Source organism: Narcine bancroftii, chromosome 7 (genome assembly GCF_036971445.1).
Source record: "Narcine bancroftii isolate sNarBan1 chromosome 7, sNarBan1.hap1, whole genome shotgun sequence".
In the NCBI taxonomy this organism is placed as follows: domain Eukaryota; kingdom Metazoa; phylum Chordata; class Chondrichthyes; order Torpediniformes; family Narcinidae; genus Narcine; species Narcine bancroftii.
In genome coordinates, this window is record NC_091475.1 from 192,480,832 (window position 1) to 192,505,281 (window position 24,450).

Consider the following 24,450-nt stretch of genomic DNA (forward strand, 5'->3'; position numbering starts at 1 on the left):
TACTCGAGATGGCAGAGGTCGACAGCATCGAGTCCACGCTGCTGAAGATCCAGCTGCGCTGGGTGGGTCACGTCTCCAGAATGGAGGACCATCGCCTTCCCAAGATCGTGTTATATGGCGAGCTCTCCACTGGCCACCGTGACAGAGGTGCACCAAAGAAAATGTACAAGGACTGCCTAAAGAAATCTCTTGGTGCCTGCCACATTGACCACCGCCAGTGGGCTGATATCGCCTCAAACCGTGCATCTTGGCGCCTCACAGTTTGGCGGGCAGCAACCTCCTTTGAAGAAGACCGCAGAGCCCACCTCACTGACAAAAGGCAAAGGAGGAAAAACCCAACCCCAACCAACCAATTTTCCCCTGCAGCCGCTGCAACCGTGTCTGCCTGTCCCGCATCGGACTTGTCAGCCACAAACGAGCCTGCAGCTGACGTGGACTTTTACCCCCTCCATAAATCTTCGTCTGCGAAGCCAAGCCAAAGAAAGAAGATCCATCTATACTATTAATTTCGCTTATTGAGCGATTAGTCAAAGTGTTTACAACTTTGGTGTCATAATTGACCACAAGCGATGGAATATCTATCTTGCCATCTCTAAGACACAATATCTCCATCCTTGTCTAAGTCCATCTCTTGCTAAACCTTTTTCTCATGCTTGGTCCTGGCCTGTATTTGATGACCCATTAATAGCAAAGGTTTGTGAGGGGCGGGGAGGAGTGAAAGCTGGAGAAAATTCTGACATTCTATCTGGAAAGAGCTGAGGAGCAGAAAATGTATGCAGTCGAGGGCACTATCAGTGATGATCAAAGGGAACACATTGTTCACGGGGGAGGGGGGGGGATCACCTATTGTAATTGCAAAATCATCCAAAACTGCTGTTTATCTCCTTTGACCCAATAAATATTCATTTACCATCTTATTAAGCAACACAAAATCAAGATTTGCAACCTCCTTTTCCCTTTCCAGTCTCTGTAATCTCTTCCAGCCCTCTGAGATAGCCACACTCCTTATCTTGATGTTCCCAAAATGTTCTACTTGCCACAGCCATGCTTTTAGCTTTGCACAACTTTAAAAGCTGAGGAGCAGAAAATGTATGCAGTCGAGGGCACTATCAGTGATGATCAAAGGGAACCCATTGTTTAGGGGAAAAAATCACAGAGCTCTTATGAAAAGTTGTCGAAGCAGATATGATGGAGTAAAATGATGGAATTTAATCCCTACAGGGTGTGAAGTACTATAGACAAGATAGCTGTGTGTGTGTCTGTGGGCTTCTAATGAATACTAACCTATCCTCTGAACAAAGAGATTGAAAGATACACCATGTGAAGGTGAGAGCAGAAGTACTGATGTTTTCAAGTTTGTAGGAGTGCAGTTTGCTTTATTTTCAGACGGGTTTTAGAGAGTTGATATTGTCCGTGGCATCGTAATGGATATTGTGAAGATAATAAATTACTTTGTTATCCCAGATTTTTTTAGTTGAAGATAATTTCTGTTCATCCAGTTTTGAATGCAGACCGAACAGTGTGACAATTTGGAGGGGATGAGTAATAAGAACTGGGTGTCATCAGCATGTATAGAAATTGATGTTGCATTTTCAGTTAGACAGGACATGTTGAGAAATGGAAGGGGGCTTAGGATAGGTCCTTTGAAGGCATGGGAAAGGAAACTAAATTAAAGAGAGCCATGAGATTATTGGTTATAATTGCTAGAAGAAACACTGAAGGTTTCCTCGGATGTGGTTGGATAATGGGTGGTCATATTCATACTTGGTTACAGACGAAAAGTGAAATGTTACCTTGAGCTCTAGCTTCAATTTTTTCTTGTTACAAACCACGTGTAATGAGCAGCAATAGACAGTGAACCAGATTTAATTTGAAAACACTAATTTTATTTCTTACTCTTAAACTATAGTCTTAACTCTTCAACTATCTTAATACTAAATTGATCCCCAACTATGCGCAAATGTGTGTGTGTGTGTGTGTGTGTGTGTGTGTGTGTGTGTGTGTGTGTGTTATCCCTAAACCATTACAGTCCAGGCCAAAATCTAGTAAGTTACTTCAAAGTTCAGTCTTTCAAATTCAGTGTTGAAGTGAGGCCTTTGAAATTTGACGCCCAGAATTGATGTTGAACTGATGGGAAGACTGGAGTTGTGGCTACCACAAACTCATAAATTTTCCTTGCATTGCTTTTGAAGAAATGTCCATCCACATGAGCTCTGGTCAAAACACTGGTCCTTTTGTAGGCAAGACTCAAACTGGGCGACCTCCACAAAGCTTTCAAGACCCTGGCACCAGTCTCTCCAAGTGACCTTCACTATAAGTCACACTCAAAATGAAGCACTTTGCATCCCAAAAGACCCTCTTGGTACAGTTCAATCCACCGAGAAGGCCCATACATTCTCAGAGCATGCTTTGCTCTGGATTCCATAAAATAGTTGGCCACAAGAGCTGCTTCAAGAAGCTTTTTTCTCGTTAGCCGTCAGAATGATTCTCCCCTGAAAAATCACAGTGTCTTTGCAAATGTATCGAATCTGGAACAGACAAGCCTTCAGTTCTTCCAATCTATTGAATTGTTGCTGGGCTGTGACTTGTGTTGTGATGGTGCTTGTGTGAAATGTTAACTTTGACCATTCAGTTCCTCCTGTCTATACTATCCCTTACAGTGATAATCCCATTTTACTAAAATGGGAGCTCTTAATACCTGGCGGCCCAAGAAAACATAGCAATTTTGTTATTCAGGTGCATTCTGGGCTGTGTCCTACTAATCCACGATATGTCAACCACTTGCACTGCCTGCCACTATGATAATGGCAGCAGGCACATGTGTTTCCCATCACTTGATATGCAGCCTTGCTATATAGAGTGTCTGCTTATTGCTGGGTTTTAAGAAGTTCTGGTTGGCAGGACAGCTATTCCAAACACTTTACCCTGAGAAATTTGTCTGTTCTGACAATGCATAATTCTCAGCCTGTGGCATTTGATCATAGTTTGGGCAGGTCCAAAGTTGCTGTCCAGCAGCATGCTTTAAAAATACACAAGGAATACATGCAGAAGATGATCAATTATTTCTTTGCAATTACTCTGCTATTCAAGGTTCATCTTTTAACTCAGTGCTTGTATTAATTACATATCCTTTGCTTTGCTGAATAATTGCAAATCTGTTTATCTCTCTTCAATATATTCAGCACCTGAGCATTCCTAACCCTCTGTGGAGAGAATTCCAAATATTCATAACTCTCTGAGTGAAGAAATTTTCCCTTATCTCAGGCCTCAGTAGTAGACCCTCATTTTTATTTTTAGATATACAACATGGTAACAGGCCATTTCAGCTCACGAGTCTGTGCCGCTCAATTTACACCCAATTAACTTACACCCCTGGTACGTTTCAAACAGTTGGAGGAAACCGGAGCATCCAGAGAAAAACCAAGCAGACATAGGGAGAATGTACAAAATCCTTACATGCAGTGTGGATTCAAACCCCAGTCCTGACTGCTGCAGCTGTAAAGGCATTTCGCTAACTGCTACGCCAATCGTGCCACTCATTTTGAAACAATGACGGTTGATTCTGGCTCTCCCAGCTGAGGAAAACATCGTCAACCCTGTGAACTCCTAGAACAATTCCAAATTACTCCTTGTGCTGCATATTAACTTTTAGTAATTTTTGTATGAAGACATCCTGGTCCCTCCGGACATTCAACATCTTTCATATCTCTCTTCATTTGGGGGAAAAAAACTTTATTATGGAGAAAAAAAAGCTACTGATGGCCTACATCCTGGAAGTAGTTGAAACTTCCCAACGTGCCATTATTTTTATTAAAATACTTTGAAAATGCCCTTTCCCTTACACAACATTTTGTTGCTTCACATCTCCTTGATATAATTTTTGGAGAATAATAGTGCTATTACAGTACATTTCTGATTATCTGAAATGCTGGGACCGGATTTTTCAGATATTCTGGAATTTTCTCTAAGCAAACCAGTAGCGTCAGGAGAATATTTGTATCGGTTATCAGCGATTCCCGACACCTTCCCACGCAGTTGTTCATCCCCGACACCTCCCCTCCGCCATCGCCGCTCCTCCCTGGGAGCCCGAGGTCTCATCTCACCTGTGAGTGGTAGGAGATTGCACAGGGACTGTCCTCCAGCAAAACTTCAGTGACCCCATTGAAAGGGTATTTGTCGGAGAGTGCGGTTCAGGCGGGAGAGCAGCAGTGTGGCTCGGGGTGGGGGGAACAAGCAGAGAAAGCAGCATCGGGGCTCGGTTGGATGAGTGGGGAAAGAGCAGCAGCTTGGACGGGCAAGCGGGTAGAGAGCAGAAGTGCAACTCAGGCGGGCGAGCGAGGGGAGAGCAGCAACACTGCTTAGCGGGTGAGTGGGAAGAGAGCGGCAACATGGCTCAAGCAGGGAGAGAGCACAGTATTCAATTCAAATTCTGATAATGTCACAATCCAGTTTATCACAAAGTTGCAGTAACTCATGGCAAAAAAAAATGACAATTTATAAATAAATAGTCAGTGCTATCCTTTCCTTCAATGTGTAACCTCTGGACAAATGTCTCCTTTGTAAAACTGATTCCCTGTCGCCCCACTTGGGTTTGGTCGGGAAAAAAAATTAAACTATTTTTCAAATTGTGATGTTATTTCACGCCCATAAAAGCGTTCAGATTTTCAGAATTTCAGTTGATCAGTTTTTGGTTAATCAGAAGTATACTATACTATTTTAGCTATGCACTCTAACTGAAAATTCTGACAAGCCCAGAGGAACTGGGAGATCTTGTAGTATATGTTCACATATTCCCTGAAGGTAGCAAGTAAATAAGATATTCGATAAATTATAACAAATTTGGATAAAATGGCCACAAAAAACATTTCATTGCATCCAAGGTTTTGGTCAAAAAAACCCAAAATTGACTATCAGTGAGAACCACACTGGTCACGACTTGCAACTGCTGCCTATTCGGTTGGTGGAAATTAATGATTTCAGAAGAACGATATGACAGAGTGGGGTAGTAGAACTAACCAGGTTATTCTCCAAAGAATGGCTTGTTGTGACTGCTATTGACTAATCATAGAATATAATACCCAGAAAGACTTGCAAGTGCTGTATACAGTAAAACCCCTGGTATCCGGATTTCAAGCAACCAACAGCTTCAATCGACCAGCAAAAAAAGAGGAAAATAAATTTAAAAAATTAAAATGTATAAGAATAAGATAATAGGTAAAAGTTTGCAAGTTTAAAATTGTAAAAGTAAATAACAGCCAGCGGAGTGCCTTGGTTGTGCTTTGCTTGTAACAGTTGTTTGAATAAAGTTGTGTGAAACAGCAATGGTGTCGCCCAGGATGAAGAGTTGGTTGATGCTACTTGCCATTGGGGTGACTCTTTTTAAGTGACTCCTTATCCCTGCTTAATAAGAGTCTCAGTCAGAGGTTTTATGTGTAAACTTGGTGGGGAGCTCATGATCTATAATGTCCGTCTTTTGGACAGCTCCATAGAGGGGGAGGAACCTGCAGATGCAGCAACAGTTAAATGTTTTCAAAGAATGTGACTGTGAATAAAAGAAAATGCTTTACGGTTTATATATTCTTGCAAGTGAAGATTGTTCAGTGTAAGTACTTTATAGTATTTTTGTCCTTTGTATTTTAAACGCAGGTCTATTAGTTGGGCATTGTAAGTCTCAAGCAACTGGAAAATGCACTTATCCAGCATCTACCAATCCCCATAGGTACTGGATACTAGAGGTTTTACTGTATAAGGTAATAGCTGGCTTGCAAGTTCAACTAGTTCATCTAGAAAAATGTGATAGCACTAGAAAGGGTAAGGATTACTTTTGCAAAGATGTTATCCGAACTATAGAATTTGAGAAAGATTTTTAAGCTGGAGTTATTCTCTGGAAATGAGAAGAATATGTAAATAAGATGGGTGAAATTAATGTGATTCCTTGATGTGTGAATAAGAATGACCAATTGTGTCTGTTAATCGATGTTAATAACTGGGTGATGTTGATTTAAGGTGATGAGTAAATTTCAAATGGTAGTTTATTTTCCCATGCAAGATTGGGAAGGTCTAAAATTATTGTATGAATGTGTAGTAGTGGCATGAACTCCCACATTTAATAAGTGTCCAGAAGGGCACTTATTGAGGTATGACTGAGAGCTAGTGAGTGAAACTAGCCTGAAGTCCTTATTATTTTGTTTACTCTGGACATGAGTTAGAGGGTCTCCTAAACACTAGATTTCTGTGAGGCAATAATGGAGGATTTCAACTGCAAGCTACTGTGATAGTTCTTTCTTTTGTCCAAGTTTTGTAATGTAGCTAGATTACCATTCATAAAAATGTAGAAGCCAAAATGCACGAGATCAAATACCAATGTATTTAATATGAAGACAGGAAACCATCCGTTAAGAAAATATTTAACTGATGGTCCTATTTATCTTCCAGGTGATACAAAAGTTGTAAACAGTGATGATCTGTCTGCAGAAACCATGTCCAGGTACAAAGGCAAAAATATCCTTTCATGTTGTAAATGATTCAGCTACCCAGAATCGAATTGTTTATTTTCTACCAGTACTTTTTTTCTTTGTGTAACTGCAAGTTATTAGGACCTTTGCATAATTTCTCAGCAACCTGCAAAATTTTCTTGTAAAGTGAGCTAAGTTGCCCAATTTCCCCCATTGCAAGGTACACCATTTTGAATGTGAAATGCAAGTGTTCGAAATATAGTCAACCACTTAATAATATCACTAAGTAACACATATTTGGCATTACTAAATCTGGAGGGATTTTTCCATTTACTTTTCCAAAATTGGATTTTCAATAACACTATCTGAGGATTAATTTATTTCTGGTTTTGATTTCAAAGTTTATTTGCTATTAATTGTAGTGATGTGGCGGCCCGCGATTGAGGAGATCGGGCCGGCACATCGCGTGGCAGGGGAAGTGGACAGAGATCGCTAAAGCGACTCTCGGGACAACGAACCGGCGGAGGTAGAAGCTGGGGCAGCCCTAAAATGGCATTGGTCAAGCTGCCCAGCTAACTCAGCAGAAACAAGCTGGGAAGAAGGGCCTTCATATGCATGGATGTTCCCGCCCATTATTGTTATTCATACGGCTGACTCTGTCAATCAGCAAAAACGGCGGGAACTTGAACAGTATAAAAGCAGCCTTTCCAGCCCTAATAAAGGAGTGAGCTAAATCTGCCCCACTGTGTGTGTGTTTCTTTGTAGCGGTCAGCTACAGTGGGATAGTAAAAGTAGAAAAAACCTTTGATAGTTATTCTCAAGTGCAGGTTTCACTGTTATGTAAAGCTTTCATTGAACCTGTATAATGTCTATTGTGATAACTGAGTGCAGTCAATATAATTAATAGAGATATCAGAAGGCCACTTAGCCCCAAAAGCCTATTATGCCATTTAGTTGGATAATAATTTTTTCTTTACCTCAAATCCATTTACTTGCCCTTGTTCTGTGTTCCTTGATGTCTTTTAAGAGAAAAAAATATCTGTTCATCTGAGTACAGGTCCATAATCCTTTATCCGGAACCCTTGAGGGACAGTGTGTTTCGAATTTCGGATTTTTACATTTCGGAAAGCCAGATTTAAACCCGCTCAAATTGTGCTGCAGTATCCACCCCACCCCCTTCCAGTCGTGCTGCCTTCTCTTCCCCCCGCCCCCACCTCTCTCGCCAGCCCCCTCACCTGCCCGACTTGTGCTGTCAGTCGGGTTTTGGTGCTTTCCGGATTTTAGATGTCCGGATAAAGGATTGTGTACCTGTACCATAAATTTTAATTGAGTCAGAAACTCCTGAATTTTGGAGAAAATCCAGACTTTCACTGGATTTTGTATGAAAATATTGGTTTCATTCTTAAACCTTCTAACACTAATTCTAAGATTATAACTTAAGAACAGAATTTCCCATTCAGTGGAAATAATTTCTTATTATCTAAATTATAGAATCTGGTGATCAGTTTAAATAAACACATTGATTACATTTTAGTTCTTTAAATGCATTTATAGAAATAATATTTCTGCCACTATTCATGCTCTGATAATTGAGGTGAATAAGTGCTCTTGCCCTGGAAGGAAAGCAATTGTATCTTTCCTCAACAATTGCCTGCTCCTCAAAAGGCTAAGTCTGAACTTGAAAAGTAACAATTATCATGTATGTGGTTCACAGTGGTGCAAGGAGACTTTCACAATCTCACTACAATCCAGCTCTAGGCTATGAGGATTATTGAGATAGGAGAATGGTGCCTTGGAGCAAATTCCTAGTATCTTCTGAGAGGGTCCCACTCTTTGTACTTCCAAAGTAAAAGTGCATATTGCTGGAAATATTCAGCAAATTAGGCAATATCTATAATAGGAGAGAAATGATGATCCCTCATCAGAACAAAGAATAGATTTTACCTTGCCACTCTGCAGAACCTTTGCTTTTGTCTGTCAGTACTGTATTTAGCTGAAGCTGGTGTTGCCAAAGATAAGATGATTATGCTCCAGGCACAAAGTTGGTTTGGTTTATCTTTCATTTTTGTTTGCATTTTCTATTTGCATTGTCCTCCACTGAAGGTTAGCAGTCTTTCATGAGCCAAGCTCCAAAGGGGTATTGCACTGGAGTGCAAAGAAGGGTAAAGGCAGACACTAAGGGATTGCACAGGGTTAACCATATAACCATTTACGGAGCGGAAACAGGCCATGTTGGCCTTTCGAGTCCGCACCGGTTCACTGATTTTGTGCGCCCTCTTCAGGCATTGGTCCTGGTTGATCTTCATCAAAATTTAATTAATGTGGTGTTGGAGGAGTGAAGAGTAGCTCACATTGTTCCATTGTTTATAAAAAGCTGCAATGTAATCCGTGCAAACATGCAGTTTTTAATGTTGATTTGTTGTTTTCAACTTCATCTTTAGTTTGTGGTGACCGTTTATGTTTTTGCATTGTGGTGAAGTAAATCCTAATGATTGGTACCAACAAGAATAAGAAACAGCCTGTTTATCTTTGTTACTTCTTAAGAAAATATGCAAGATCACTGGCAAACTAGATTTAATTTGAATCCAGATAAAAGTGTACTTTCCCAATACAGTCCAAATATTAGTCCATAATTTTTGAAACATGAGTACAGGGTGAAAAATAACAATTTTGACATTGAGCTCTCCCTTGCCTCTTGGTTCAGCAGACTATTTTTAAGTCAACATGCATGCATACATTTTACAATTAACCATCAGGCACAGCTGATACTTAATGTGTCAGCCTTATTCATCTGGTTGATTGGATATCCCTGATTTGAACTCTCTTCCACAGCAATAATATTTTCTCTTCCTTCAAGCTAATTCAAAAGTCTGAATATTTAATTATATCAGTTTTTAATAGAGCGGATCTTGAAATATTTAGCATTGTTCAGGCATTTGCAAGTATAGAAATAAAATTGAACGATAGCAGTATGAGATGAAATAATGGGTAAATACTTTTGTCAATTTTATCTATTAATAATGGAATTGCAAGGAAATTTATGTTGAATATTGCTGAAAATAATTAAGAAATATAATTTTAATGTTTATATAATGTAAATATAATGTTTAGACTACCATAGCTTCAGGAAAACTCCCATCCATTTCTTAACATTTTTCATTACTTGGAAGTGAAAATGGTCAAATTGCAAAAATATTCAAATGTCAAAACTAATTTTATGTTAACATTAACTTAAACTAGGCACTTAAAAACTGCAATTAAAATTTATTTTTAAGAATTTGGATGTGCATGTTTGAAAAGTCTGTTAATTTTTTTTATCTCAGTTTTATTTAAAATATTTAATTTTATTTGATTATCATTTTTGATGTTGAAGTATCTTTTATTTTGAAAAACAGTTTTTGGGAAATGGGTTTTGATTGGTTATAAAACAGTTAACTGATAGTTTTCAGCTTTTCAAAAGTCCAGAACTAAGTTCTTCAGATTGTTTCCATGCATAATGCTTGGCATTAAAATCTTTTCACTTTTGGAGGTTGGAGAAGATGTTGAAGATTGGCCTTGGATTAGTTGATAAGTTTTTTTTGATTACTCATTTTAAATTCTCAAGGAAAGAACATCATCATAAAAATTGTACTTTAAGGAAAGACTGTCATGGGATAAGTATTTTGATGACAAGCTGTTTGGTACATTTTACCAAGATTGGATCATTCCCCTCATTATAGTAATTATTAAAGCAGAATATAGCTCAGCTTTGTCAAAAATGAAGCTGTGTGTATATTAAATTGTATACTTTGTCTTTACAGAGATGTTGGAGATATAGTTGACACACTATACGGTGCAGATGCTCCCCCAATTCTGTTGATTGGTCATAGTATGGGTGGAGCAATAGCAGTTCATTCTGCAGCAAAGAACCTTGTGCCATCCCTTCTGGGTCTCTGCGTGATAGATGTGGTAGAAGGTGGGTTATTTAAATTACTACACAAAAGTTGAGTATAGTTGGTTTTGTGCTTATTTTAAAAGTAGGTATCAGTTTCTGAGTAAGTTTTTATAAGCATTAAGCAATATAATTTTGACTTTAAACATATGAATTTTCATAACACTTCATAACATGTTTTAAAAATATTTCTAGGCACAGCAATGGATGCTTTAAACAGCATGCAAACGTTTTTACGAAGTCGACCTAAAGTATTCAGCTCTGTTGAAAATGCCATTGAATGGAGGTGAGATTTCTTTACCTTTGAGTGCAAGTAGCCTCTCCATCTCTTTGTTTCAAATGGAATGTTCCCTTTAGGCAATCTGTAATTCAGTGGGCAAGCGTCACTGGTGTATGGAGGCTATATCTAAAAACACAAGGCTATAACTATCTCCACTTCCAACAGGGGATAGCTGTAGTAGAGCGACAAGCAACCTTTTCATCCAAATGCCATATCAACTAAAAGGTAAGAAATGCCCATGCTGTTTTCCCATCCATGGGAAGTTGCACCTCTGATTGAAAGTTGGGCATTTTGGAAGTTTTTTAATGAAGTGGGAAAAACTTTTAAGTCAAGAAAATGTAGATAAATTGTAAATGGGAATAACTGAAAGATGGGTAAGCCAACAAAGTCAGCTAGATTCAATACAAATAATTTTTTAAAACTCATTTACTATATTTTGATTTTGCTAGAATGGTCCGAATTTATTTCCTGGGCTTAATTGCCCTCAAAGGTAGTGAGAACTGTTGCCTTGAACTGCTATAATCCATCTAATGAAGAAACTCCCACAGAGCTGTCTGCTATGGAATTCCAGTGAAAGATGAGAAATTACTTCCAAGTCAGGATTGAATGAGACCTAGCTTGAAGGGAAGCATCGCCAAAGGCAGTGGTCCTTCACACACTACACCTTTGCCCTTCTAAGTAGTAGAAGTTGTGAACTTGGGCAGTGCTGTCAAAAACGTTCTGGTGAGCAACTGCTATTCAGTTTTAAGATGGTAATCATTGTCAATGCTCTGGCTTTATGACCCACGTCCCTTTTTCAGGACTTCTAGTGTCGTGTTTGCTGATTGTAGATCATTTTCAGAAATTAAAATGAGCAGGTTGGAGGATGAATTTGTGGTGACATTTGAAACAATCATCAGCTCCTGGGCTACACATTCCACATGCTGCTTTTGAGTTTTTTTTGGAAGTTGTTGCAATTGGCAGTACAATAAAATCCTCAGTATCTGACACCTACGGGGATTGTAGATGCCAGTTGGCTGAGACAATACCTAACTAGTACACTTGCGTTTAAAAAATACACCGTTTAAAAGAAAAAAGACAGTGCAAAATGTAATTTGTAAAAAAAAAAATCAGTATTGTAGACCTTAATTATATAAAGTTTACTTCAATCAGGTAATTCCTGCATCTTACAAAATTTAAACCCAGGTCCCTGGCGCTGTTACAGCATTGCGCTAACTGCCTCACTAACCATGACATCATCATATTAAACCCACCCCTGCAAAAGATTAATATACTGAATACTAATATGGATAAAGACTTTTACTAGGCAGGGATAGGGAGACACTTTGGGAGAGTCACCCCAACGGCATGCAGTATCAGCCGGCCATCCTGGGTGGCGCTATTTTATTATTACTATTAGCTAGGGGTTAGTGCAACGCTACTACTATTAGCTAGGGGTTAGTGCAATGCTACTACTATTAGCTAGGGGTTAGTGCAAAGCTACTACTATTAGCTAGGGGTTAGTGCAACGCTACTACAGTGCCAGCACTCGGGACTGGGGTTCGAATCCTGCTCTCTCTGTAAGGGGCTTGTACGCTTTTCCCGTATTTTCATGGGTTTTCCTCAGGGGCTCGGGTTTCCTCCCACCCTTCAAAATGTACTGGGGGGTTATAGGGCATTGGGGTGTAACCGGGCAGCACAGGCTCATGGGACAAAGGACCTGTCACCATATTTAATGTTGAAATTTAATTTGTTGGGGGCACTCAGCTGGCTGAATGTTTGGTCCCAACTTCACCAAGGGGTTGTGTGTAGCTTCTGAGAACATATACTTTTACAATTTTAAACTTTTATTTATTTTTTTAACTTATTAATATCTTATCTCTCTATCTATTTCCTCTGTGTTTTTTGTTGCCTGCTACTTGAATTCCAGATGCTGGGGATTTTACTGTATTTGTTTGTGGAAGTAATGTTGAGATAATAAACAAAGTTTATAGTTTCAATAGATTTGGGGCATCTTCAGTGTGGCAAGAGGTGTAATTGCAATGTTTAATCACAAGATCTGCTCTTGCAGAGGCAAAAGGAGCACAACTCAAGAAGTCCTTATTCTACAGCAATGTGTAGTCTCAGAATAATTGCCATTCACTGAGGAGCAGGAATAAGCTTGATGGGTTTGCAGAACTCTATAACCCACAACAGCACAAATCATGTACAATTTTATAAATGACAAATCACTATTGCTCTAAACCAGTGATTCTCAATCTTTTTCTTTCCACTCACATACCACTTTAAGTATTCCCTCTGCCATTGGTGCTCTGTGATTAGTCAGGGATTGCTTAAGGTGGCATGTGAGTGGAAAGAGAGAGTTTGAAAATAACTGTTTCAATCATACCTCATTGACTCGTCATGTGTATGGTTTCATAACTCCAAAGGAAATGGACCAATGATAGTTTTTCTCAAAGAAAATATTTCAGTAACAATTGGGTCTAGAGCAGTGATTCTAAACCTTCCCTTCCCACTCACATACCTTACTAATCACAGAGCACCGATGACATGGGGATTACTTAAAGTGGTATGTGAGTGGAAAGAAAAAGATTGAGAACCACTGATTTAAATCATTTCAAGATTACCTATAATACTTAATACAATGTAAATGCTAGGTAATTATTTGTTATACTCTTGTTTAGGGAATAATGACAAGAGAAAAAGTCTGTACATGTTCAGTACATGGGTTGCAGTAACTAATAAAGGACCATAACAATAGCTGCACTGTAGGATTTGGCTAAAGTAAGGATGAATACCAATTTCTGCCATTCCACTGAAGGCCTGGCCTGCGGACTGGCTGAGAAGGCCAATAAGACGTTATAAATTATCTTGGACGGTTCCAGGAAAGTTTGTGCTTCTTTGCTCAGAATGATCACAGAACTAGCATTAGTGGTCAGCCCAATGTCTTCTCAGTTCCCAAATTACTCATATAGAAGACTCAAGCTTTGCTGCTGTAGTGCCAGAGTTTTATTCTCTCTAACTAGTCATCTGATAGATGAAACTACGGCTTTGAAATGTTCTTAGAAAGATGACATTATACTGCCTTTTCCTCTTGATATTGTGCAAGTCAACTTCCTACACCTGTGCGATTTGCTACATCTTCAAATAATGAGCAGGAAATTATACATGTGCATAGACAAATATTAAAACAACACTATTGCAATTATTTCGCCCACCACCTAATATCTACAGAGCTCATTCGTCACTTCTCTCATCAGTTTTCCGCATGCTGACAGCTCCACTGGCCGTGCTCCAGCCCCACCATCCGTCTGTAGTGGTTTCCCTCTGAAAAATCAAATGACCATATCTCTGACAATGGCGCCCTTCCCCCCACTCCACCCCTTCAAATGGTGCCAGTTCACGTGCCCTGGCTGCCATACCCCAGATACACTTAAGAGTATAAGTGCCACAAGACTTGCACCACCAGGTTCAGGAACAGCAGCTGCTACTCCTCCACTATCAGACTCCTCAATGACAAACTCAATGAGAGATTAATGTAAGGATTCATACTTGTGCATTTTATTGATTTTCTTTTTGTTCTCTCTTACTGTACAGTTTTTTTTGCACTACCAATTAGTGGTAATTCTGCCGCGCCCCCAGGAGAAAAGGAATCTCTGGGTTATATGTGATGTTATGTATGTACTCTGACAATAAATCTGAATCTGGTGCTACTATCAAATAAAATAGTTATTTATGGAATCTTAAAATTTCTCAGTCAGTTGTTAACTCTTCACACCCCCAATTTTCTCCTCGGAATTTGACAGTTTGTGCTCGGCGCATGATTCCATGTGGACAACACTGTGGTGAACAAATTATTTCTTCTATTGCATTTTCATGATTTTGACTGGATTTATTGAAAAAGAAACGTGTATTCTGGCTTCAGAATGTGTAATCCACATGACTTAATTTTGGAAATTCAATGATCACGATGTAGAGATTAACTTTCAGGATTTGTTTAATTTCTGTTAATATCAGTTTTTTTATGTTGCTTTCAGAATATTCTAAGCCTTTGATAATGTGATGTCTTATAGCTGATCTACATTACTTACCTATTTCCCAAGTTTCTATTTTTATTCCACAGCGTAAAAAGTGGTCAGATACGAAATCTGGAATCAGCAAGAGTATCCATGCTTGGTCAAATAAAACGGTAATTTTATTATTGATTCCTTTGCCAACAAATCTCTAGCTGTCAGTACTTGTAGGAATGTCAATTACTTTCCTAATTTTCAGACTTCAATCTGTGAGATTTTTTTTTTCTCTTGAATCTCAATATTTTTAAAAATGCCATTCTTTGGGGAAATGATCGCTCTGAATTAAAACTTGCATTGACTCAAAACCTTCCATAAAGACATCTTATGGCATTTCAAAGACATAGGGAGAAAAACAAATAGAAGATTCAGAAAGCCAAGGAAGATATAAGCAGAAGAATTATTATTTTAAATTTGGGGATATGAAACTAGAGAAGATGAGACCAATAGACATAGGAACATAAGAGCAGAATAGGCTATTCAGCCCATCAAGTTTGCTTCGCCACTTAATCATGATCTGATCCATTTTCCCACTCAGCCCCATTGCCCGCCGTTCTCCCCATGATGCCTTGGCTAATCAAGAACCTATCAATCTGCCTTAAATATACCCAATGAACTGGCCTCCACAACCACCTGTGGCAACAAATTCCACAGATTTACAACCGTCTGGCTGAAGAAATTCCTTCACATCTCTGTTATAACAGATGCTCTTCAATCCTGAAGTTGTTCCCTCTCATCCTAGGTTCTCCCACCATGGGAAACAACCTTTCTACATCTTCTCTATCCATACCCTTTCAACATTCAAAATGTTTTTTCAATGAGATCCCTCCTCATTTTCCTAAATTCCATTGAGTAGAGGCCAAGAGTTGTCAAATGATACCCCTTTGTGAACCTACTTTGAATCCCCTCCAAAGTCAGCACATCTTTTCCAAAAAAGTGGCCCCAACACCGACCCTTGTTGAGCACCACCAGCAATTGTCAGCCAACTAGAATATCATCCTTGTATTTGGACTTTGATGCCTGTCAATCAGCCAATGCTCTACCCATGCAAGTATGTTTCCTAATATACCATGGGCTCTTATCTTGTTAAGTAGCTTCATGTGCAGCACCTTGTCAAAGGCCTTCTGAAAATCCAAATACAGAATATTAACTGCGTCTCATTTATCTAGTCTGCTTGTCACTTCTTCAAAGAATTCCAATAGGTTTGTCAAGTAAGATTTTCCCTTTAGCATACCATGCAAGCTTTGGCCTATCTTGTCAAGTGCATCCATGTATTCTGTAACCTCATCCTAAGGGTAATGTATTATTGTAGCTTTGTTTGGCCTTGGTTAACAGCATTTAACTTGCTGTATGGTAAGGTTATTGATTGTGAAGGATTGTAGGCATGCAGGAAAGCATAAGAATAGTTGATTTTAGAGATGACCATTAAAAAGATGAAGGTTGACACAGCAGATGGGGGTGGAGCCTGATTCTGCATGAGGGCACATGAAGAAGGAGATGGATCTCTATTGAGGATATGGATTTTGTGATACTGTTGATAACTTTCCAAACATTTAGGATGTATATACAGCAAAGAGGTAATGAAAGAGCTGATAAAGAAGGTGATATATGTAGTCATGTCTCTGGTAAATGTGAGGAAAAGGAAAGTACAGAAAAAGTCCGAAAATCCGGAGTTCTCAAACTCTCACCTGAAATCCGGACCACCCAAGAATCTGGACTTTTCAAAAACTCTTGGCTTTTGTAAACATGTATACTATCAAAATTTCCCTGTTTATTCTCCTTAAATTTGAATTTTGTAAGTACTGCCCGAGAATCCAAAAACCCGGATTGACCCAATCCCCAAGCAATCCAGATTTTAGGAATTTTACTGAATGAATTACTGGGGAATCATCCCTTTAGCCTATGCCTTCTAGGTGTGACCTTTGCCCTTCTGATGCTATTTTTCCCACCCAGCTGAAGCAAATAACTCCCACAAGCTATCAAAGGATGGGATGTGTGAGAAACAGAAGTACCTTCACAGAATTTGCTCGAGACAAAAATTGAGAACAAAGAACTTTTATTATACTATTACAACAATGCAAAGTTGGGTGCTTCCCCTTACCCTGGGAATACACACAGATACTGGGGCTGACCCAACTTTTATACATTTCATTTCAGTACAGAGATACCTTCCCCCTAACATTCTTCTGCCTCCTGGATTGGTTTAGCATTAGGTAATTCTGCCCACGTGGATTCTAACTTCTTATCAGTTTATGTGTCTTCCTGCAAACTTGTTAGCCAGAGAAGTATCATGTCTTTGTTCTTCACTCATTAATCAATCCCTAAGACTTGCTAAAGCTATCTACTTGTTATCCTGTTTTGAAGATCCTTAGTTTATTACACTTTTACAACCCTTCCTCTCATTCCAGCATCCCTTCACCCTGATTTAACCCATAATACTTCATCTCTAATGAGCACTTGCTTGACTCCTCACATTCCAGTATCCCTTCACCTTAAGTTAACCCATAATACTTTATTCTTAATTGGCACTTGCTTGACTCCTAACATTCCAGTATCCCTTCACCTTAAGTTAACCCATAATACTTTATTCTTAATTGGCACTTGCTTCCAGTATCTCTGGACTCCTAACATTCCAGTATCCCTTCACCTTAAGTTAACCCATAATACTTTATTCTTAATTGGCACTTGCTTGACTCCTAACATTCCAGTATCTCTGGACTCCTAACATTCCAGTATCCCTCACAGATGTATAGTCATTCCAGCTGTTTCTGAATGGATAGGACAATCCCAAAAATGATGAGTACATAGAGTTGGTTGGAAAATACTTGAACATGTGCCAATTTTCATAGATGCTTCATCTGGATGTTAATTTTGTAAAGCTAAGAATGATTTGCCACCCAAGATGTTGAAAGTACTAAAAATCATGGAATTGTTTTGAATTACTTCCATACAGATATGAGGATGATCTCGACACTCCAGGAAGCTCTCAGTCTTTTATAGACACTGCAATTCATGAAGAGGAGGAGGAGGAGGAGGAGGAAGAAGAAGGAGGAATTCCAAAGAAGGAGAAAAAAAATGAGCCAACTAAAAGTATAAAACAAGATACACCCGAGGTAAGCTTTGTATACTATTTTAAAATTTAGACGTACAACATAGTAATAGGCCCTTCCAGCCCACAAGCCCGTGCCGCCCCAAACACACCTACAAACCCGGTACATTTTTGGAGGATGGGAGGAAATCTGCACAGGTCACGGGGAGAATGTACAAACCCCTTAGAGACAGTGCTGGATTCGAACTAGAGTTGTAATAGTGCACAAGTTGCTTTGTTGTTGCAAGAAGTCTTTTGCTAGGGGCCAAGGGCAGTGACATCATGATAGAGTTCACCACTTTTGATTTTTTTGCTATGTTATTGGTAATAATGGACTATTTAAAATAATTTTGCTGTAAATACTCAGCAGCTCAGGCACCATCTTCACAGGTATTTCTAGAATTTTCAGTTTTTATTTCTTTTTCCGGGAATCTGCACTATTTTCTTTATGATTTGGCTATTTTCTTTTTTTAAAAACCTCTGTACTGGATAGGACAATGCAGTATAGGTTCTGTACTTAGATAATTATGTACAATATTGTTTGTTTCAGTATACATGGCGTATTGAACTATCCAAAACTGAGAAATACTGGGAAGGGTGGTTCCGAGGACTATCCAATCTTTTTCTTAGTTGCCCAATTCCCAAGCTACTATTACTAGCAGGTACGCTTATTCATTGTCTTTTTTTGTTTTAAGGTCTTTTATATAAATTTCAATAATCCGATTTCAAAAACAATTTTTATTTTTGTTGTAGGTGTTGACAGATTGGATCGAGATCTGACGATTGGTCAAATGCAAGGTAGTACTGTAATTTTTGAAGATATTTTGGGCATCCTATCCAAGAAGAATTTCAATAAGATATGTGCTTAGTTGACAACTTCATAAATTAAATCATTTTGAGTGTTGAACAATCTTAAAAGCCTCTCGTCTGAAACATTAACCATTCTCTTTCTCCCACTGATGCTGTTCGATCTACTGAGTTCCTCCAGCAGATTGATTATTGCTCTAGATTCCAGCAGCTGGAATCTCTCTTGTGTTCCCAAAACATTTTACAACATTTTTTCATAAATTAAATGTAGACTTACAGCGTGATATCAGGCCTTTCCAGCACACAAGCCTGAGCCGCCCAAATACATCCCCCCGCCCACCCTGTATGTTTTGAAGGGTTGGAGAAAACCGTAGCACCCAGAGGAAACCTATGCAGTCATGGGGAGAACATACAAACTCCTTACAGACAGCACAGTGAAATTTGAGCCCAGGTCGCACTAATAACTTTATGATAATGATGAAAGAGAACTAAATTCCTCGACATCTTTTGTACTTTCAATATGCTAAACCAAAAACTTAGCTGTTTTCATCATAATATTCTGAAACTGACCAAGTTAAATTTGATTTGTGATTTGATCACTGAAAGATATCACCAATATTGTAAATGTATGCTCATTTCTTTTTTGAGATCATGAAGGAACATCAATGTAAAATAGTAAGTACTCTGGATATTTAAGATCATAGAAAGGAATTATATTTAGAACATAGTATACTACAGCACAGGCCCTTCAGCCCAGAATGTTGTGCCAACTCATATATTCCTTAAAAAAATAAGTACTAAACCCTCCCTATCCCATAACCTATTTTTCTTCCATCCAATGTCTAAGAGTCTCTTAAATGCTCCTAATATTTTAGCCTCCATCACCATCCAAAGCAATCCAGGCACCCTCATCTCTGTGTTTAAAATTAAAAAAACTTACCCCTGATGTCTCCCTAAACTTCCTTCCTTTCACTTTATACACGTGTCCTCTGGTGCTGGCTATTCCTGCCCCAGGAAACAGGCGCTGACTGTCCACCCTGGCTATGCCTCTCATAATCTTGTTGACCTCCATTAAGTCTCCTCTCATCCTTCCACGTTCCAAGGAGAAAAGTCCGAGCTCTGCTAACCTTGCTTCATAAGACTTATTTTCCAATCCAGGTAACATCCTGGTAAATCTCCTCTGCACCTTCTCCATAGCTTCCACATCCTTCCCATAATGCGGCGACCAGAACTGAACTCCAAGTACAGTACTCCAAGTGTGGTCTCACCAGAGATTTGTAGAGTTGACCTCTCTACTCTTGAATTCAATCCCCCTATTAATGAATCCCAGCATCCCATAGGCCTTTTAATTATCCTATCAACCTGTGCAGCAATCTTGAGGAATGTATGGATTGGACTCCAAGGTACCTCTGTTCATCCAAACTCTTAAGTAACCAACCATTAACCCTGAACTCAGCCTTCTGGTTTGTCCTTCCAAAATGCATCACCTCACACTTATCTGGATTGAACTCAATCTGCCACTTCTCTGCCAACTCTGCATCCTGTCTATATCCTCTTGTAATTTTGACAACCTTCAACTCCATCCACAACACCAACCTTCATATCATCTGCTAACTTACTGACCCATCATTCCACCTCTTCATCTAGGTCATTGATAAAAATCACAAAGAGCAGGCGACCCAGACAGAACCTTGTAGGACTCCATCTCTCACCGACCTCCAGGCAGAATTCTTTCATTCCACTACTACTAATCTGCTTTCTACCTGCAAGCCAATTTTTTTTTTATTCACACAGCCACAGTTCCTATGCTTCATGATTTTATGAATGAATCTTCATGTGGGACCTTGTCAAATGCCTTGCTAAAATCCATATAGACCACATTTACTGCCCTACCCTCATGAATTTCTTTTACTTCCTCCTCAAAAAACTCGATTAGGCCATGCTGACTAAGTGTGAGTGGACTGTACTTCTTCAAATGCTCATAGATCCTGTCCTTAAGAACCCTCTCCAATAACTTGCACACCACGGATGTAAGACTCTCCGTCTATAATTCCCAGGATTCTCCCAGTTACCTTTTTTTTAAACAAGGGGACTACATTTGCTATTTTCCAATCCTCCGACACCTCACCTGTGGCCAAAGAAGACTCTAAAGATCATAGCAACTGCCCCAGCTATCTTTTACTTCACTTCCCACAGCAACCTGGGGTATATCGCATCTGCCCAGGGTACTTATAAATCTTTATTTTTATTTTTTAAATTTTTCACACTATGAACCATAATAATCAAAATACACACAAACATTTCTCTCTTGAATATACACAGTGTCATTTTCTCCCCTTTTCCCCCCTCCCTTCCCTCCCTCCTTTCCACCCTCCTCCAAACCCATTAAACATTCAACATATACAACACAATAAACCCATTAAGCAATGTCATCACCCAGTGAAAATAAACAAGAAAATTGTGTCATCTACTTTTACACACTGGGTCTGTTCATTTTGTCTTCTTCTCATTCTATCATTTTAAGGGGTGGAGGTCCGAGGCAAGCCCTCTCTGTTGTGTTCCATGTACAGTTCCCAAATTTGTTCAAATAATGTGACTTTATTTTTTAAATTATATGTTATTTTTTCCAATGGAATACATTTATTCAGTTCCATATACCATTGCTGTATTCTCAGGCTCTCTTTTGATTTCCAAGTTGACATTATACATTTTTTTGCTACAGCTAAGGCTATCATAATAAATCTTTTTTGCGCTTCATCCAGTTTGAGGCCTAATTCTTCTTATATTACTTGGAAGAAAGATCTCTGGATTTTTTGGTATGTTGCTTTTTGTGATTTAGATCTTCCCAAAACTTTTTCACTTTCTCACATGCCCAAATTGCATGTACTGTTGTTCCCGTTTCCTTCTTATAGCGAAAACATCTATCTGATACTGTTGGATCCCATTTATTTAACTTTTGGGGCGTGATATATAGCCTGTGTAACCAATTATATTGTATCATGCGTAATCTCGAATTTATTATATTTCTCATAGTTCCGGAGCATAGCTTTTCCCATATTTCATTTTTTATCTTTATGCTTAGACATTGTTCCCTCTTTTGTTTGGGTTTGTAGCTTATTTCATCTTTTCTTTCTCTTGCAGCTTGATGTACATGTTTGATATAAATCTTTTAATTATCATTGTATCTGTAATCACATATTCAAAGCTGCTTCCTTCTGGTAATCTCAGTCTGCTTGGGGACTTATCAATCTTGATGTTTTTAAGAAGATCCAACACCTCCTCTTTCTTAATATCCACATTGTCCTGCACACAAGACTGTTCTATTCTAACCTCACCCTGATCAAGGTCCTTTTATCTTGTGACTACTGAAGCAAAGTATTCATTTACAATAGAAACATAGAAAATAGGTATAGGAGTAGGCCATTTGGCCCTTCAAGCCTACACTGCCATTCATTTTGATCATGGCTGATCATCTACTTAGTACCCAGTACCTGCCTTCTCCCCATACCCCCGATCCCCTTAGCCACAAGGGCCAAATCTAACTCCCTCTTAAATACAGATAAGGAACCAGCTTCAACTACTTCCTGTGGCAAAGAATTCCACAGATTCACCACTCTCTGAAAGAAATTTTTTTTTCTCATCTCAGTCCTAAAAGATTTCCCCTTTATCCTTAAACTGTGATCCCTGGTTCCCAACATTGGGAACAACCTTCCTGTATCTAACCTGTCCAATCCCTTAAGAATTTTATACGTTTCTATAAGATCCCCCCTCAATCTTCTAAATTCCAGCAAGTATAAGCCTAGTCGATCCAGCCTTTCTTCATATGTAAATTCTGCCATCCCTGGTATCAATCTAGTGAACTTTCTTTGCAGTCCCTCCATGGCAAGGATGTCTTTCCTCAGATAAGGAGACCAAAACTGTACACAATACTCTAGGTGTGGTCTCTCCAAGGCCCTGTACAGCTGCAGTAGAACCTTTCTGCTCCTATACTCAAATCTTCTTGCTATGAATGCCAACATACCATTTGCTTTCCTCACTGCCTGATGTACCTGCGTGCCCACTTTCAATGATCGGTGAACAGCGACACCCAGGTCTCATTGCATCTCTCCTTTTCCTAATCGGACACCATTTAGGTAATAGTCTTCTCTCCTGTTCTTGCCTCCCAAGTGGATAACCTCACATTTATCCACATTATATTGCATCTGCCACGCCTTGGCCCATTCACCTAATGTCCAAGTCACCCTGCATCCTCTTAGCATCCTCTACACACAGCTAACCCTGCTACCCAGCTTCATGTCACCTGCAAACTTGGAGATGCTGCTTTCTATTCCCTCATCTAAGTCATTGATATATATTAAAAATAACTGTGGTCCTAGCACTGAGCCTTGCAGTACCCCACTAGTCACTGCCTGCCATTCTGAAAAGACCCCGTTTATTTCTACTCTTTGCTTCCTGTCTGTCAACCAGTTCTCTATCCACCACAATACCATACCTCCTATACCTTGTGCTTTAAGTTTGTACACTAATCTCTTGTGCGGGACCTTATTAAAAGCCTTCTGAAAGTCCAGATATACCATATCCACTGGTTCTCCCTTATCCACTCTACTAGTTACATCCTCAAATCTCCCCAATCTCCTCCACCTCCAGGCACACATTGCCTCCTTTATCCTTTAGCAGGCCCACCTTCATTCTCGTCATCCTTCTGTTCCACATATGCATAGAACACCTTGGGATTCTCCTTAATCCTACATGCCAAGGCTTTCTCATTGCTCCCAAGCTCTCCTAAGTCCTTTCTTAAGGTTCTTTCTGGGTGCCACATTCTTCTCATGAGCCTTTCCTGTTTCCTGCTTTCTAAATCTAATGTATGCTTCCTTCCTCTTAACAAGCTGCTTATCTGTTTTGTCAACCACGGTCCTTTTTCCTACCCTATTTTCCATGTCCAAGTTGAACAAACCTACCCTGAACCCAGTGCAAGTGGTTCCTAAACTTCCTTCACATTCGTTCTGTGTATTTACCCTTGAACATCTGTTTCCAATTTACTCTTGCTAGTTCCTGCATAATCCCATTATAATTAGCCTTCCCCAACTAAACACTTGCCCATTTTGTCTGCTTTTATCCTTATCCACAGCTCAGGGAGTTGTGGTCACTCTCACCAAAATGCTCTCCCACTGAGAGGTCCGCCACCTGACCAGGTTCATTACCCAGAATTAGATCCAGTATGACCTCTCCTCTCGTTGGCTGGTCCACATAATGTGTCAGGAATCCTTCTTGAACATGCCTGACAAATTCAGCCCCATCTATCACTCGCAGTCAGGAAGTGGCAGTCAATATTAGGGACGTTGAAATCGTCCATAACTACAACCCTGTATTTCCTGCACCATTCCAAAATCTGCCTGTTTAACTACTCCTCTGTGACCTGAGGGCTATTTGGGGGCCTATAGACTACTCCTGGTACAGTGATTGCTTCCTTCCTATTTCCAACTTTCATCCACAACGTTTCAGTAGAGACTTCCTCCACGATACTCCTGACCAGTAAGTGTAAACAGAATTATTTTGGTGCAGTGGTGAAGCTGATATAGCTGTTTTCTCACATCTCCAGTGACCATGTTCATTCCTGACCTCTGGTGTTTTTTCTGTAGAGTTCGCACATTGTTCTAGCGACCAGGTGGTTGGTGGGTTAATTGGCCACTGTAAGTTGCCCTAGTATGTAATTGCTTGCTAGAATCAGCTTGAGAATGTGAGAAGAATGGATTGCAGCAGAAATATTGTTGGGTCGGGGGGGGGGGGGGGGGGATTGCTCTCAATTAACATAGACTTAATAGGCCAAAATGACCACTTTA

General features: G+C 39.4%; 1 protein-coding gene across 3 annotated transcripts in view; it reads left to right on the forward strand.

Annotated features, from left to right (window-relative positions):
* The window catches only part of ppme1 (protein phosphatase methylesterase 1), a 75,828-nt gene that overhangs the window by 44,399 nt on the left and 6,979 nt on the right, over nt 1-24,450 (forward strand). For all 3 annotated transcript variants that reach the window (XM_069891829.1, XM_069891830.1, XM_069891827.1), the window contains 7 exons: nt 6,436-6,487; nt 10,256-10,410; nt 10,582-10,672; nt 14,769-14,834; nt 17,669-17,828; nt 18,354-18,465; nt 18,557-18,601. In XM_069891829.1, coding sequence (XP_069747930.1) covers nt 6,436-6,487; nt 10,256-10,410; nt 10,582-10,672; nt 14,769-14,834; nt 17,669-17,828; nt 18,354-18,465; nt 18,557-18,601 — 681 coding nt within the window. The remainder of the gene's footprint in view (nt 1-6,435; nt 6,488-10,255; nt 10,411-10,581; nt 10,673-14,768; nt 14,835-17,668; nt 17,829-18,353; nt 18,466-18,556; nt 18,602-24,450) is intronic.